Raw genomic sequence first — 15,723 nt, forward strand, 5'->3', positions numbered from 1 at the left:
CTGAAAGCACATGCGGAAGACAGGGGGGAGAAGGACGCCGACAGGACATGGGGAAGATGGGGAGGGAGAAGGACGCTGAAAGGAAATGGGGAAGAGAGAGTAGGGAAAAGACACTGGCAGGGAAGAAGACAGAGATGCCAGACTATGGGTGGAGTGGAGGGAAGAAGATGGGTGCCAGACCAATTTGGAAGGGGGGAGAAAAGGAGAGGCACAGTAACAGAGCAAATGGAAGACACAGAGAGAAGAGAGATGATGAATGGAAGGAATTGAATGAGGAAAGCAGAAACCAGGCAACAAAGGTAGGAAAAAAATTCTATTTCTTTTTTTTTGCTTTAGGATAAAGTAGTATATTAGTTGTGTTGATAAAAATTTATAAACATTAGAGGTTCTGGTAGAAACCCGTTTACAAAGTATGTATTCTTCCTAATTACCGTATTTTCACGCATATAACGCGCGCGTTATACGCGTTTTTACCTACCGCGCATACCCCTCGCGCGTTATATGCGTGAGCGCGGTATACAAAAGTTTTTAAACATAGTTCCCACCCCGCCCGACGCCCGATTCACCCCCCCAGCAGGACCGCTCGCACCCCCACCCCGAACGACCGCTCGCACGCGCTCCCACCCGCACCCACGATCGGAGCAAGAGGGAGCCCAAGCCCTCTTGCCCGGCCGACTCCCCGACGTCCGATACATCCCCCCCCCGGCAGGACCACTCGCACCCCCACCCCGAAGGACCGCCGACTTCCCGACAATATCGGGCCAGAAGGGAGCCCAAACCCTCCTGGCCACGGCGACCCCCTAACCCCCCCCCGCACTACATTACGGGCAGGAGGGATCCCAGGCCCTCCTGCCCTCGACGCAAACCCCCCTCCCCCCCCAACGACCGCCCCCTCCAAGAACCTCCGACCGCCCCCCCAGCCGACCCGCGACCCCCCTGGCCGACCCCCCCACCCCCCTTCCCCGTACCTTTGGTAGTTGGCCGGACAGACGGGAGCCAAACCCGCCTGTCCGGCAGGCAGCCAACGAAGGAATGAGGCCGGATTGGCCCATCCGTCCTAAAGCTCCGCCTACTGGTGGGGCCTAAGGCGCGTGGGCCAATCAGAATAGGCCCTGGAGCCTTAGGTCCCACCTGGGGGCGCGGCCTGAGGCACATGGGCCCAACCCGACCATGTGCCTCAGGCCACGCCCCCAGGTGGGACCTAAGGCTCCAGGGCCTATTCTGATTGGCCCACGCGCCTTAGGCCCCACCAGTAGGCGGAGCTTTAGGACGGATGGGCCAATCCAGCCTCATTCCTTCGTTGGCTGCCTGCCGGACAGGCGGGTTTGGCTCCCGTCTGTCCGGCCAACTACCAAAGGTACGGGGAAGGGGGGTGGGGGGGTCGTGGGGGTCGGCCAGGGGGGTCGCGGGTCAGCTGGGGGGGCGGTCGGAGGTTCTTGGGGGGGGCGGTCGTTGGGGGGGGAGGGGGGTTTGCGTCGAGGGCAGGAGGGCCTGGGATCCCTCCTGCCCGTAATGTAGTGCGGGGTGGGGTTAGGGGGTCGCCGTGGCCAGGAGGGTTTGGGCTCCCTTCTGGCCCAACTACACAAAGGTACGGGGAAGGCGGGTGGGGGTGTCGTGGGGGTCGGCCAGGGGGGGTCGCGGGTCGGCTGGGGGACGGGCGGAGGTTCTTGGGGGGGGGCGGTCGTTGGGGGGAGGGGGTTTGCGTCGAGGGCAGGAGGGCCTGGGATCCCTCCTGCCCGTAATGTAGTGCGGGGTGGGATTAGGGGGTTGCCGTGGCCAGGAGGGTTTGGGCTCCCTCCTGGCCCGATATTGTTGGGGAGTCGGCGGTCCGTCGGGGTGGGGGTGCGAGTGGTCCTGCCGGGGGGGGGGGATGTATCGGACGTCGGGGGGGCATCAGGCTTTCAGGATGGGGACAGACCTTCAAGGGGGGACAGGACTTCAAGGGGGGATAGTGCACGGAAAGTCAGGGGGGGTGAACAGAGAGTCGGGACAGCGCACGGAAAGTCAGGGCAGTGCACGGAAGTCAGGGGGGGTGAACGGAGAGTCGGGACAGCGCACGGAAAGTCAGGGCAGTGCACGGAAGTCAGGGGGGGTGAACGGAGAGTCGGGACAGCGCACGGAAAGTCAGGGCAGTGCACGGAAGTCAGGGGGGGTGAACGGAGAGTCAGGGCGGGCGAAAGGAGCGTCGGGCATCATGCGCGGTATACCCGTGAGCGTGGTATACAAAAGTTTTTGTACATATCATCGTGATTTCTGCGCGCTATACCCGTGTGCGCGTTTTACACGGGTGCGCGTTATTTGCGTGAAAATACGGTAATATTTCCAAATTAATAAAGTCTTTTTACTTATTTGTAAATGGGTTTCTACCAGAGCCTTTAATTTAGTAGCATAATTAAATGAAATAACTATTTCTGTAGTTTATAGGGATGGGTGGAGACGGAGGGGATTCCTCACGGGGACGGGTGGGATTTCTGTCCCCGCGCAACTCTCTAGAACAGACTCCTCACTCTTCACTTGTAGAGAGTAAGACTGAGAGAGTGCATCTCATCCCAGAGTTATAGTAGATGGAGCATGAAAACAAAACAGTTGGCTCTCCACAACCCTTGCGGCTAATGAAAGTATAACTTGCTGGTCAAGACTACCAGTCCTGTTGCACAAGAATAGCCTTTTGTTACTACCCCTTCATGGGGCATAGAGATTTTTGCTCCAATATTGGCAAGATAATTCTCATGTGAGTATCCTGTTCCCTATTGTAGGTAATGTGGAGTTTTTTAAAAGGTTAAGACAACGCAATGTTTTGACATTGGAAATAGAAGGGTATTACTATTTTGGAATATTTTATTAAGGAGGATGGGCAGTTAATGACTCTTAAAAGACTTAAGGCAGAGATTATCTTGTGGTCCAGCATATCCATTTGCTTACAGCCAGTTAATCCATTATGTGCAGGCCTTAGGTTTGCAAAATCTGTCTTCTAGAATAGGCATTAAAGCACGGGATTTCCTGAAAGGGAATGCTTGAGGGCAAGTGTCTATATTATAACATGGCTTTATAAATAGCTAACTACTTGTCAACCCCCCCCCAAAAAAAATAAAAATAATAATAATAATAATCGTACTCTCCCTTAGTGGAGGCTTTTGGGATTTGGGCTGCACAGTGATATTGATTAATTTTCTAACTTTAATAAGCCAAATACTACAACAGTATATAATACAAAATTACAGGAATGCCAATATAGAATTCTTCACAGGGACTATTTCTCTCAAAGACAGGCCTTTCATGCTGGTAGTACGACCACCTCCTGCAGTTTTAAATGTAAATTTGCCAATAATACTTCTTAACATGTTATGTGGCATTGTAGAATACATGCTTTCTGGGTTACAATTTTAGTCTACTTACAGTGGATACTTGGGCAACATTTGACTGTCAGCGATCAGGGTTTTATTTAATAAATCATCATTATTTAGGGCAGAGGATGGTGGGGAGAGGCTGTTTTTGGCTAAAGCTTATATAGTGGGGAAAACATGCATTTTGATTCATTGGTTACAGGAATAGCCTCCATCTTTCTGGTACTGGTGAAACAAATTTCTTGCAAAGATGGTTTGGGAATCTTATAAAGCAAGACTATACCCTAAACAACAAAAACTGCTTATTTCTATTTGAGGACATTATATCCAATCCATTTCTTCTAGGGTGAGCAGTCAAGTGTTGAATGGATTTCAGAATGTACATACTTCTGATTAATGCAAAGGGGATTAATAGAGGGGGGTGGGATATTAACTCAATTGATGACGCACCATAAGAGTTCAGGTTCCTCATTTTGTTAGAGGAAAATTTCTGAATGCTTGTTTTGAAATATTGGAGAGCTCTGTTTCTGGATTTATGCTCTCAGTCTGATTCCTGTTACAATACACTGTTTTGAAGTCCTTGTCTATGGCATAGTGTATGTTATTGTGTTTGTTCAAATTATCTTTAAAATAAAAGAATTTACATAATGTATCCTAATAATTGTCCCCCCCTTTAGAGTAAACTAAAAATTACTATTAGAGCAAATGTGTAACTAAAAATTCACATTAGAGCAAACGTGTGAAATTGACAAACACCTGAAAATCAGAAAATAAAATCATAAACAAGCCAAATTTTACTTGCTCGTACACATCCCTAAAAATACTAGGGGTCTACTTTATTACACACGCACTAAATACTAAGAAGCCCATAGGTATAAAATGGGCTTCTTAGCATACACTAAGCTTTCTTTAGTTAGAGGGTCTCTATGTACATTAAATATAGTTACGGTATTACTGGCAAGTAAATCTGCTTGAAAATTACTTTCATAAATTTCATCAAGAATGAAAGAACAATAAAATTTGGTACCAGTTACCCTTAGATACTCTTCTAAATTGTGTATGGTGACAGGCACATCTTTGCCCCCTTTCTTTAGTTCAATGTTAGGAAACCCTGGGAGTGTGAAATCCAGCCCTAGATCTTCTACAGAGCAGCCATTTATTTTCAAGCTCTCCAGTGCATACTGTAGGCTCTCTTTGGTCTAAAGAGAAAGAAAAACAAATAAACCTAGTTTATAGGTATTCAGAGTTTCATTTTCAGACCTGAGAAAGGTATGTCAATCTCTGATAGCTAGAAATGTTAACAAATAAGTACACAAGATCTCACTTTTTTTTAATTTGCATGCTTTTAAGTGGACTATCTATCACCACTACCCACCACATTAAAACTCGTTCAAGAAAACATGTATGGACAATGCATTAAAAATACAATTTTGATCTTTTATTGGTTAAAATTTTCTTTGTAGGGGTGTTTAATTTTCGAAAGGACAACTATGATAAAATGAGGAAAATGGTTAAAAAGAAGTTAAAAGGATCAGTTGCAAAGGTTAGGACTTTAAACCAGGCGTGGATGTTATTTAAAAATACCATCGTGGAAGCCTAGACCAGATACATTCCACGTATCAGCAACATAAACGTATCAGGACATAAACATGCTCGAAAAATGGGCTGCGACATGGCAAATGAAGTTTAATGTGGATAAGTGTAAGATGATGCATGTCGGTAACAAAAATCTTGTACACGAACACAGGATGTCTGTTGCAGTACTCTGAGAGACCCCCCAGGAAAGAGACTTGGGAGTACTGGTTGACAAGTCGATGAAACCATCCGCGCAATGTGCGGCGGTGGCAAAAAGGGAGAACAGAATGCTTGGAATGATTAACAAGGGGATCACGAACAGATTGGAGAAGGTTATCATGCCGCTGTACCGGGCCATGGTATGACCCCATCTGGAATACTGTGTCCAGCACTGGTTGCCATACATGAAGAAGGACACGGTACTACTCAAAAGGGTCCAGAGAAGAGCAACTAAAATGTTTAAGGGGCTGGAGGAGTTGTCGTACTGCGAGAGATTAGAGAAACTGGGTCTCTTCTCCCTTGAAAAGAGTGATTGAAATGTTCAAGATAATGAAGAGAATAGACTTAGTAGATAAAGACAGGTTGTTCACCCTCTCCAAGGTAGGGAGAACAAGAAGGCACTCTCTAAAGTTAAAAGGGGATAGTTCCGTACAAACGTAAGGAATTTCTTTTTCACCCAGAGAGTGGTGGAAAACTGGAACGCTCTTCCGGAGGCTGTTGTAGGGGAAAACACCCTCCAGGGATTCAAGACAAAGTTAGACAAGTTTCTGCTAGACCAGAACGTACGCAGGTAAGGCTAGACTCAGTTAGGGCTCAGGTCCTTGACCTAGGGGCTGCCGCAGGAGCGGAGTGCTGGGCACAATGGACCACTGGCCTGACCCAGCAGCAGCAATTCTTATGTTCTTAAAGGTGGAAAGAAAAGGAAACGAGAGCCAGTGTGGTTAAAAGATGAAGTAAAAGAGGCTATTAGAGCCAAAAAAGCATCCTTTAAAGAATGGAAAAAAAGATCCGAATGAAGAAAACAGGAAGAAACACAAGCACTGGCAAGTTAGATGCAAAGCATTGATAAAGACAGCTAAGAAAGAATATGAAGAGAAACTTGCAAAAGAGGCAAAAACTCATAGCAATTTTTTTAGGTACATCAGATGCAGAAAACCTGTAAGGGAATCTGTGGGACCGTTAGATGATCAAGATGTGAAAGGGGAGCTCAGGGAGGATAAGGCCACACGGAAAGACTGAATTAATTCTTTGCTTCAGTCTTTATGGAAGAAGATCTAGCTGAACCGGAAATGGTTTTCAAGGATGATGTTGCGGAGGAACTGAAAGAAGTCTTGGTGAATCTGGAAGATGTAGAAAGCCAAATCAACAAGTTAAAAAGTGATAAATCATCAGGACCGGATGGTGTACATCTTAGCGTATTAAAATAACTCAAAAATGAAATTGCTGACCTGCTGTTAGTGATCTGTAACCTATTGCTAAAATCACCTGTAGTACCTGAAGATTGGGCCAATGGTACGCCGATTTTTTAAAAAGGGCTCCAGGGGAGATCCGAGAAATTACAGACCGGTAAGCCTCATTTCGGTGCCGGGCAAAATGGTAGAAATAATTATAAAAAATAAAATTCTGGAACATGTAGACAAACATGATTTAATGAGACAGAGTCAGCATGGGTTCAGCCGAGGGAGATCTTGCCTCACAAATTTGCTTGACTTCTTTGAAGGTGTGAATAAACTTGTGGATAAAAGTGATCTGGTTGATATAATATATCTAGATTTTCAGAAAGCTTTTGATAAAGTTCTCACGAGAGGCTCCTGAGAAAATTAAAGTGTCATGGGATAGGTGGCAAAGTTCAGTTGAGGATTAGGAATTGGTTATTGGATAGAAAACAGTAGGGTTAAATGGTCATTTTTCTCAATGGAGGAGAGTAAACAGTGGAATGCCGCAGGGGGTCTGTATTGGTACCGTTGCTATTTAATTTAACTTATTTATAAATGATCTGGAAATTGGAACGACGAGTGAGGTGATTAAATTTGCAGATGACACTAAACTTTTCAAAGTTGTTAAAATGCATGCAGATTGTGAAAAATTGCAGGTGGACCTTAAAAAATTGGAAGACTGGGCATCCAAATGGCAGATGAAATTAAATGTGGACAAATGCAAAGTGATGCACATTAGGAAGAATAACCTGAATCACAGTTACCGGATGGTAGGGTCCACCTTGGGGATTAGCGCCTAAGAAAAGGATCTGGGTGTCACTGTAGACGATACGATGAAATCTTTCGCCCAATGTGCGGCGGTGGCCAAAAAAGCAAATAGGATGCTAGGAATTATTAAAAAAGGGATGGTTAAGAAGACTAAGAATGTTATAATGCCCCTGTATCCTCCATGGTGCGACCTCATCTGGAGTATTGGGTTCAATTCTGGTCTCCTTATCTCAAGAAAGATATAGTGGAGCTAGAAAAGGTTCAAAAAAGAGTGACCAAGATGGTAAAGGGAATGGAACTCCTCTCGTATGAGGAAAGACTAAAATAGTTAGGGCTCTTCAAGCTTGGAAAAGAGACGGCTGAGGGGAGATATGATTGAAGTCTACAAAATCCTGAGTGGAGTAGAATGGGTACAAGTGGATCGATTTTTCACTCTGTCAAAAATTACAAAAACTAGGGGACACTCGAAGTTACAGGGAAATACTTTTAAAACCAATTGGAGGAAATTTTTTTTTCACTCAGAGAATAGTTAAGCTCTGGAATGCGTTGCCAGAGGATGTGTTAAGAGCAGATAGTGTAGCTGATTTTCAGAAAGGCTTGGACAGGTTTTAAGAAAGGTTTGGACAAGTTCCTGGAGGAAAAGTCCATTGTCTGTTATTGAGAAAGGCACGGGGGAAGCCACTGCTTGCCCTGTATCAGTAGCAAGGATTATTGTTTTGGCCAGATACTAGTGATCTGGATCAGCCACCGTGAGAATTGGCTACTGGGATTGATGGACCCAGTAAAGCTATTCTTATGTTCTTAAAGGAAGCTTGGTTTATCAAGGACCCAGCATAGCCTGATTAGGGGGGTCTATAAAACATATAAAATACAAATGAACATACAAACATTAAAAAATGTAAAAATTACTTCATGTTTAAGTATGTATAAATAAAATTAAAATATCAAAATAAGTGAAACAGACATACTTAAAAAAAAAAATAAAATAAAAATAACCATCATAAACAGCCAAAAAATAAAGTTCACTTTAAAACAGCTATGAACAGCATAAAAACAAAGGGGCAAATTACAAGCTGGTGAACACACATTCAAAATGCTCTAAGACCTATATCGAGCAATAACCCATGAACAAATACTGTATAAAGGTATGCAATTACAAGAATGAAAAAATAAATGCAAATTGTTCTTGAAGTATCATTCATATGACAAACCAACCAACACAATATATGCTTCCTAGAAACTTGTATACTGTATATACTCGAATATAAATTGAGATTTTGGGGCCAAAAAAAATGGCCCAAAAATGGAGGTCTCTGTTCATATTTGACCCAACTCTCATCCCACACCCACCACGAGCCTCCAGTACTGCCATGGTAGTCTTGTGGTGTGGGGACCCAGAGCTGTCATCAAGCCCTTCCTCTAACTGACTTTTTGCAAATAGCTAACCAGCCAACACCCTCCCCTTCCCTCCCAATCCCTCTACAGAACTACCTTAGGTCCTTGGTGGTTCAGTGGTGAGGCGGGGCAGGAGTGATCCCTCTACGCTCCTGCCTGGCAGCCTCAGCAGTAAAAAAAAAAAAAAAAAAAAAAGGCTGCCGCGAAGATATGGGAATGTGGTCATGGGAAGAAAACAGGCAGAACTATAGACTAGTTGAGATGAAATTCTGAAATTACTTTTGGTAGGAATTTGGGACGAGTATGAAGCACAACTCTGTCATGGTAGAATGTTGTATAAGGTGCGTCTGAAACTAGTGCTAGGATCTCAATGACTTGGCGTGAAGTGAAGCAGATTAAGAAGACTACTTTCCACGTTAGATACTTGAACGATGAAAATGATAGTGGCTCAAATGATGGCTTCATCAAAGTTGAAAGTACAATATTGAGGTCCCAAGCCACTGGAATAGGCTTAAGTGGGGGTGTAATAGACCTTTCATAAATCTGGAGAAGTTTATCATTGAGAGGAATGTGAAAAGCACTAATTACACTGAGGTGGACCCCCACTAAAGTGGTCTTTAGTCCAGAGTTAAAAGAGATGTAAGAGGTAGTCCAACATTGATGACAGAGGACACGTATCTGGAAGCAAAGTGTGCTGGTTATATCATAGAGTGAAACAGGTGGATGTTTCCTAGCCACGTCTATGATAGCTGATACTGAACAGAGAGATCAAATTGATTTACTTGCTGGAAGAGAAGTCCCAGGCTGTGAGAGCTAGTAAACATAGATTGGGATGGAGAAGTGACCCCTCGTTCTGAGTCAGAAAACCTGTAGAGGTTTGGGTTCCATGACACTGAGTTGAAGAAAATGTGGGAACCAGGGTTGTCTTGACCATCTTGGAGCTATGAGAATCATAGTAGCTGGTTCCTGTTTGGAGTTTAAAGAGGAGTTTTCCTATCAAAGGTATTGGAAATGCATAGAGAAATCTGTTTGTCCAGTCAAGAAGGAATGCATCAGATTCTAGACGATGTGGTGAGTGAAGTCTGGAACAAAACTGTGATTGATGGGAGACACAAACAGATCTATCCGAGGGGTTCCCTATGTTGAGAAGATATGACGTACTATCAATAAGCTGAGTAACCGCTCATGAGGCTGAAGTCAGCTCAGCTTGTCCGCTAGCATTTCTGTTTGATTGCAAGGTACGCAGCTTTGAGAAAAATGTTGTGTGGAATGTCCCAATATCAGATTTAAGTTGTTTCTTGGCAAAGGAGGCAAGACCCTGTGCCCCCTTGTTTGTTTTAATAATACATGGCGACAGTATGTATGAGGACCACCTGACTGAGAAGGCATTTTTGAAATGTGTGCAGAGACTGATGGAGAAGAAGTATAACTGATTTGATGGGAGACCAGATCTGTGGCCTGAGACCATTGTGAGGCAAGAGTCCATTACAGTTCCCTAGATGTAGGCAGGCAAATGGGGTAACATGTACTTCGGGCAGCTCTCTTTCCAACTGCCTCTGTCCTGATTGGCATCATCTTTCCTCCAGCAACTGGCTATTCATTCTAAGCCTTTCAGTTCCTGTCTGTTCTGTCTCTTGGTCCTGTTTTCCCCTTGGTCTAGCTTGCCCTTTAAAATCTTTTCTCTATTTTCTTTCAGGGAGGACTGCAGATTCATCTCTCCATCCCCCATTTCTCTTGCAGTCCACACAGTAACATAGTAGATGATGGCAGATAAAGACCCGAATGGTCCATCCAGTCTGTCCAACCTGATTCAATTTAAATTTTTTTTAATTTTTTCTTCTTAGCTAATTCTGGGCAAGAATCCAAAGCTCTACCTGTTACTGTGCTTGGGTTCCTACTGCCGAAATCTCTGTTAAAACCTACTCCAGCCTATCTACACCCTCCCAGCCATTGAAGCCCTCCCCAGCCCATCCTCCAACAAATGGCCATATACAGACACAGAACATGCAAGTCTGCCCAGTACTGACCTTAATTCAATTTTTAATATTATTTTCTGATTCTAGATCCTCTGTGTTCATCCCACATTTCTTTGAACTCAGTCACAGTTTCACTCTCCATCACCTCTCTCGGGAGCGCATTCCAGGCATCCACCACCCTCTCTGTAAAATAGAATTTCCTAACATTGCCTTTGAATCTATCACCCCTCAACCTCAAATTATATCCTCTGGTTTTTACCATTTTCCTTTCTCTGGAAAAGATTATGTTCTACGTTAATACCCTTCAAGTATTTGAACGTCTGAATCATATCTCCCCTGTCTCTCCTTTCCTCTAGGGTATACATATTCAGGGCTTCCAGTCTCTCCTCATACATCTTCTGGCGCAAGCCTCCTATTATTTTCATCGCCCTCCTCTGGACCGCTTCAAGTCTTCTTACGTCCTTCTCCAGATACAGTCTCCAAAACTGAACACAATACTCCAAGTGGGGCCTTACCAATGACCTGTACAGGGGCATCAACACCTTCTTCCTTCTACTGGCTACGCCTCTCTTTATACAGCCCAGCATTCTTCTGGCAGCAGCCACTGCCTTGTCACACTGTTTTTTCGCCTTTAGATCTTCGGACACTATCACCCCAAGGTCCCTCTCCCCGTCCGTGCATATCAGCTTCTCTCCTCCCAGCATATACGGTTCCTTCCGATTATTAATCCCCAAATGCATTACTCTGCATTTCTTTGCATTGAATTTTAGTTACCAGGCATTAGACCATTCCTCTAACTTTTGCAGATCCTTTTTCATATTTTCCACTCTCTCTTCGGTGTCTACTCTGTTACAAATCTTGGTATCATCTGCAAAAAGGCACACTTTTCTTTCTAACCCTTCAGCAATGTCACTCACAAACATACTGAACAGGATTGGCCCCAGCACCGAACCCTGAGGGACTCCACTACTCACCTTTCCTTCCTCCGAGTGACTTCCATTAACCACCACCCTCTGGCTTCTGTCCGACAGCCAGTTTCTAACCTAGTTCACCACTTTGAGTCCTAACTTCAGCCCTTCAAGTTTGTTCAACAGCCTCCTATGAGGAACTGTATCAAAGGCTTTGCTGAAATCTAAGTAAATTACATCTAGCATATGTCCTCGATCCAGCTCTCTGGTCACCCAATCAAAAGTTCGTTTGGCACGATTTACATCTAGGCCCTTCTCCCGCTGCCTCTGACTGGCTGACTGTAGCGCATCCCAAGTAAGCACTCGGGTGACCTCACTAACCTCGCTATTTAATCTGAACCCTCTCTTGGCGGTGCTTGCCACTGGTGCGCGATGAAGGAGCACATGCTCCATAGTACGCTCCTACATGCATCTCCATATTCTCACTTCATCTTCTTGTATAGCTCTTTTTTTCCTCTATTTTTTTCTCTTTTCTCTATTTCTTTCTCCTTATGACTCCAATTCACTTTCTGCTTCTCATACTCATTCTCCTTAATCTTACTCCCTTTCCCTCTCCTCTCCACACCATAAGTCCTCACTAGCCTTCTTTTACTATCCCCTCACCAGCCATCTATCTTATTCACTGCACTCAAGCTCAAGCATTCTCTCTCTTCCATCTCCTTTCTCTTTAAGCCCCATCTGTCTTTGTCACTGCCGTCATTATTCCCCTTTGCTTCGGTGCATTCTCTTACTCCTTCTTCTGCTTACTGCTGAGGATGTCAATCCAAACCCTGGTCCTCTACGGCACCTGCTTCCTCACGTAACTGCCCTAACCTTATACTTAGTCCTCTCTTTCAATCCTCCTCTCCCTTTCTCATGTGCCCTGTGGAATGCTCATTCTGCCTCCAACAAACTGCCCTACAATTCATGACCTCTTTATCTCCCAGTCCTTCCCACCTGCTTACTCTAACTGAAACATGGATTTGCCCTGAGGACTCTACTGCAGCTACTGCCCTCTCACATGATGGCTACCACTTCTCCCATACACCTCATCCTACTGGTTGAGGAGAAAGGTGTTGGGCTTCTCTCTCCTTGCAGATTCCAACCTATTCTCCCTCTATCCCACAACCTTTCCTCATTTGAAGTCTACTCCGTCTGCTTATTCACTCCTTTACCTCTGTAGATAGCGGTCACTTATCCTTTCTCACTGAAATTGACGCCAGGCTTTTGGGCTTCCTTGATTCATCTTCTGCTTCCCTCAGTCTTGGGGATTTTAACTTTCACCTTGATAATACCACTGACAATATGCTTCTAAGTTTCTTGCCTTAACCTACTCATTTGACTTTTTTGCTCCACAACCCTCACTCACTGGGATGGCCACTGCTTTGATCTTGTCTTTTTCTCTAACTGCTCTCTCTCTAACTTCTCTACCTCACTGCTCCACAACTCTGATCATCATCTGATAACCTTCACCATTACTCACATTTCCCCGTCCATCATGCCCTGTCACCTCCAACAGGTTTTGAAATCTTCAAGCCCTCAATCCCTCCACGCTTTCAACCACTGTTTCACCTCTCCTTGCCATCACTATGTTACCACATCTGTCCACGAGGCTGTCTCGTAATACAACTCTGTTCTCTCCTCTGGACACCCTTGCTCCCCCTGTCCCTCGCTCTGTCAGGCATACCAAACTTCAACCTTGGCTCACTCCCAGTATCCGTTACTTACATTCCTATACCTGCTGTGCTGAGTGCATTTGGCACAAATCTTGCAGAAGTGCTTTCTTCACTTTAAATTTATCCTGACCTCCTTTAATTCTGCACTTACATGTGTCAAGCAAGACTACATCCAACTAACTCGCTCCTTCTTCCAACCCCGTCATCTCTTTGCTATACTAAACTCCCTCCTCAAAGCACCCCCACTTCCGACCCCTCCTATCTCCCCCCAGTCTATGGCTGATTGCTTCCGTGACAAGATCTGCAAGATTGCCCTTAAATTCACAACAAAGTCACATCCTTCTCCCCTACCTATCATCCACTCTCCTGAACTTCAAACTTCCACCACCCCTTCATCTTTCACCTAAACAACTCAGGAAGCTTCTCCTGTCTGGTCCCACTCTCCCTCTGTCAACTATTGCTGACTTTTCTTCCTTTTCTGAAATCACAGAGGAAGAAATTGCACAACTTCTGTCTTCAGCCAAGCCTTCTACATGTCTCTCAGACCTTATTCTAACCCCTCTACTCGACCCCATCTCACATACTGTTATCCCTCCCATATGCCATATTCTCAATCTATCTGTTTCCACTGCAACTGTCCCTGCTGCCTTCAAACATGCGGTGGTTAAGCCGCTTCTCAAAAAACCCTCACTGGACTCCATCTACCCTGTCTCCCTTCTTCCGTTCCTATCCAAGCTACTCGAGCGTGCTGTTCTCTATCGCTGCCTGGACTTCCTTTCAACTCAACAGATTTTCAATCCTCTACAATCTGGCTTTGGCCCCCAGCACTCCACAGAGACTGCCCTCACTAAAGTCTGCAGTGACTTGTTCATGGCCAGATCTAAGGGCCTTTACTCAATCCTCATCCTTCTTTACCTATCTGTTGCTTTTGATACCGTTAATCACAGCTTACTCCTTGATACACTGTCCTCGCTTCTATCCTCTCCTAGTTTACCTCCTATCTCTCACAATGCACCTTTAGTGTATGTGTTGGCTTCTGCTGCTACCCTGCTAGCAGCTGGCGTACCTCAGGATTCTGTATTAGGACTTCTTCTCTTCTCTCTCTACACCTCTTCCCTCGGTGCCTGATCTTCTCCCATGGCTTCCAGTATCATCTATATGCTGATGACTCTCAGATCTACTGCTCTACACCTGAAATTTCACCAAGAAAACGTCTCTGCCTGTTTGGCTGACATTGCTGCCTGGATGTCCTGCCATCATCTGAAACTAAATATGTCCAAGACTGAGCTGCTCCTCTTTCCTCCTAAACCCTCTGCTCCTCCTCCTCGATAAATAATACTGTCATCATTCCAGTCTCCTCTGCCCGCAACCTTGGAGCAGTCTTCAATTCTGACCTCTTCTTTTCTATGCACATCCAACAAGCTGCTAAGACCTGTAGCTTCTATCTCTTCAATATCACCAAAATTCACCCCTTCCTCCCTGAGCACACTCCCTTGTTCACGCTTTCGTAACCTCACACTTAGATTATTGCAATCTACTTCTAACTGGTCTCCTGCAGTGTAGCCTCTCCCCCTTCCAATCTGTGCAAAATTCTGCTGCACGACTCATCTTCTACCAACCTCGCTACACTCATGTCAGCCCTCTCCTTAAGTCACTTCACTGGCTCCTGCCATCGCATACAGTTCAAGCTCCTATTGCTGACCTATAAGTGTGTACATTCTGCTGTCTTTCAATATATCTCCTCTTTTCTCTCTCCTTATACAAGGGCTGCTCAAAAAGTATCATACCATTATTCATAAAAAATACTCATATTCAGATACAACAATCTTATACTAATCTCCTTGGGCTGCCACACACTTCTTCCAATGGTTCTGCCACTGTCGGAAGCAGCGCTGGAACTCCTCTTTTGAGATTGCTCACAACTGGTCCGTCGCATTCTGTATGATGTCCTCTCTTGACTGAAATCTGGTCCCTTTCAAGAACATTTTCAGCTTGGGGAAAAGCCAGAAGTCACATGGAGCCATGTCGGGAGAGTAGGGACTTGTCTTGCTTATTTTGGCCTCGGAGATGTTGAATGCTTCCATTGTGATGACATCAACTTGGTTTCTGGGTCATACCAACAAACCCAGGACTCATCGCCAGTGATCAATGTGTTGAGGAAGTTGGGATCACTGTTCACATTCTCCAGCATATCCTGTGCGATCTCCAAATGGAGTTGCTTCTGCTCAATCGTTAGCAACTTTGGCACAAACTTCACTGAAATTCTCCTGAAGCCTAAATCCTCAGTCAAAATGGAATGAATGGATCCAACGCTGATGCTTGCCTTGTCTTCAAGTTCTCTGATCTTGATTCAATAATCCTGCATCACCAGAGTCCTCACTTGGTCAATTACTATCTAATTTCTGGATGTTGAGGGCCTACCAGAACATGCTTCACTCTCCACTGATGTGTGGCCATCTCCGAAGCGGTTGTACGACTCCTTTATCTGTGTGGTGCCCATTGATTTGTCCCCGGTCTGTTGAATCTTGCGGATCGTTTCCACTTGGGAATCACCAAGCTTTACCCAAAATTTAATGTAATAGCGTTGTTCAACTTTTTCGGTAATT

At 45.0% G+C, this 15,723-nt stretch overlaps 1 protein-coding gene across 10 annotated transcripts in view; it reads right to left on the minus strand.

The window, feature by feature from the left end:
- The window catches only part of TRIP12 (thyroid hormone receptor interactor 12), a 448,602-nt gene that overhangs the window by 13,532 nt on the left and 419,347 nt on the right, over positions 1–15,723 (minus strand). For all 10 annotated transcript variants that reach the window (XM_033958326.1, XM_033958328.1, XM_033958334.1 and 7 more), the window contains exon 40: positions 4,379–4,543. In XM_033958326.1, the coding sequence (XP_033814217.1) occupies positions 4,379–4,543 (165 nt within the window). The remainder of the gene's footprint in view (positions 1–4,378; positions 4,544–15,723) is intronic.

The sequence above is a fragment of the Geotrypetes seraphini genome, chromosome 9, assembly GCF_902459505.1.
Source record: "Geotrypetes seraphini chromosome 9, aGeoSer1.1, whole genome shotgun sequence".
NCBI lineage: Eukaryota > Metazoa > Chordata > Amphibia > Gymnophiona > Dermophiidae > Geotrypetes > Geotrypetes seraphini.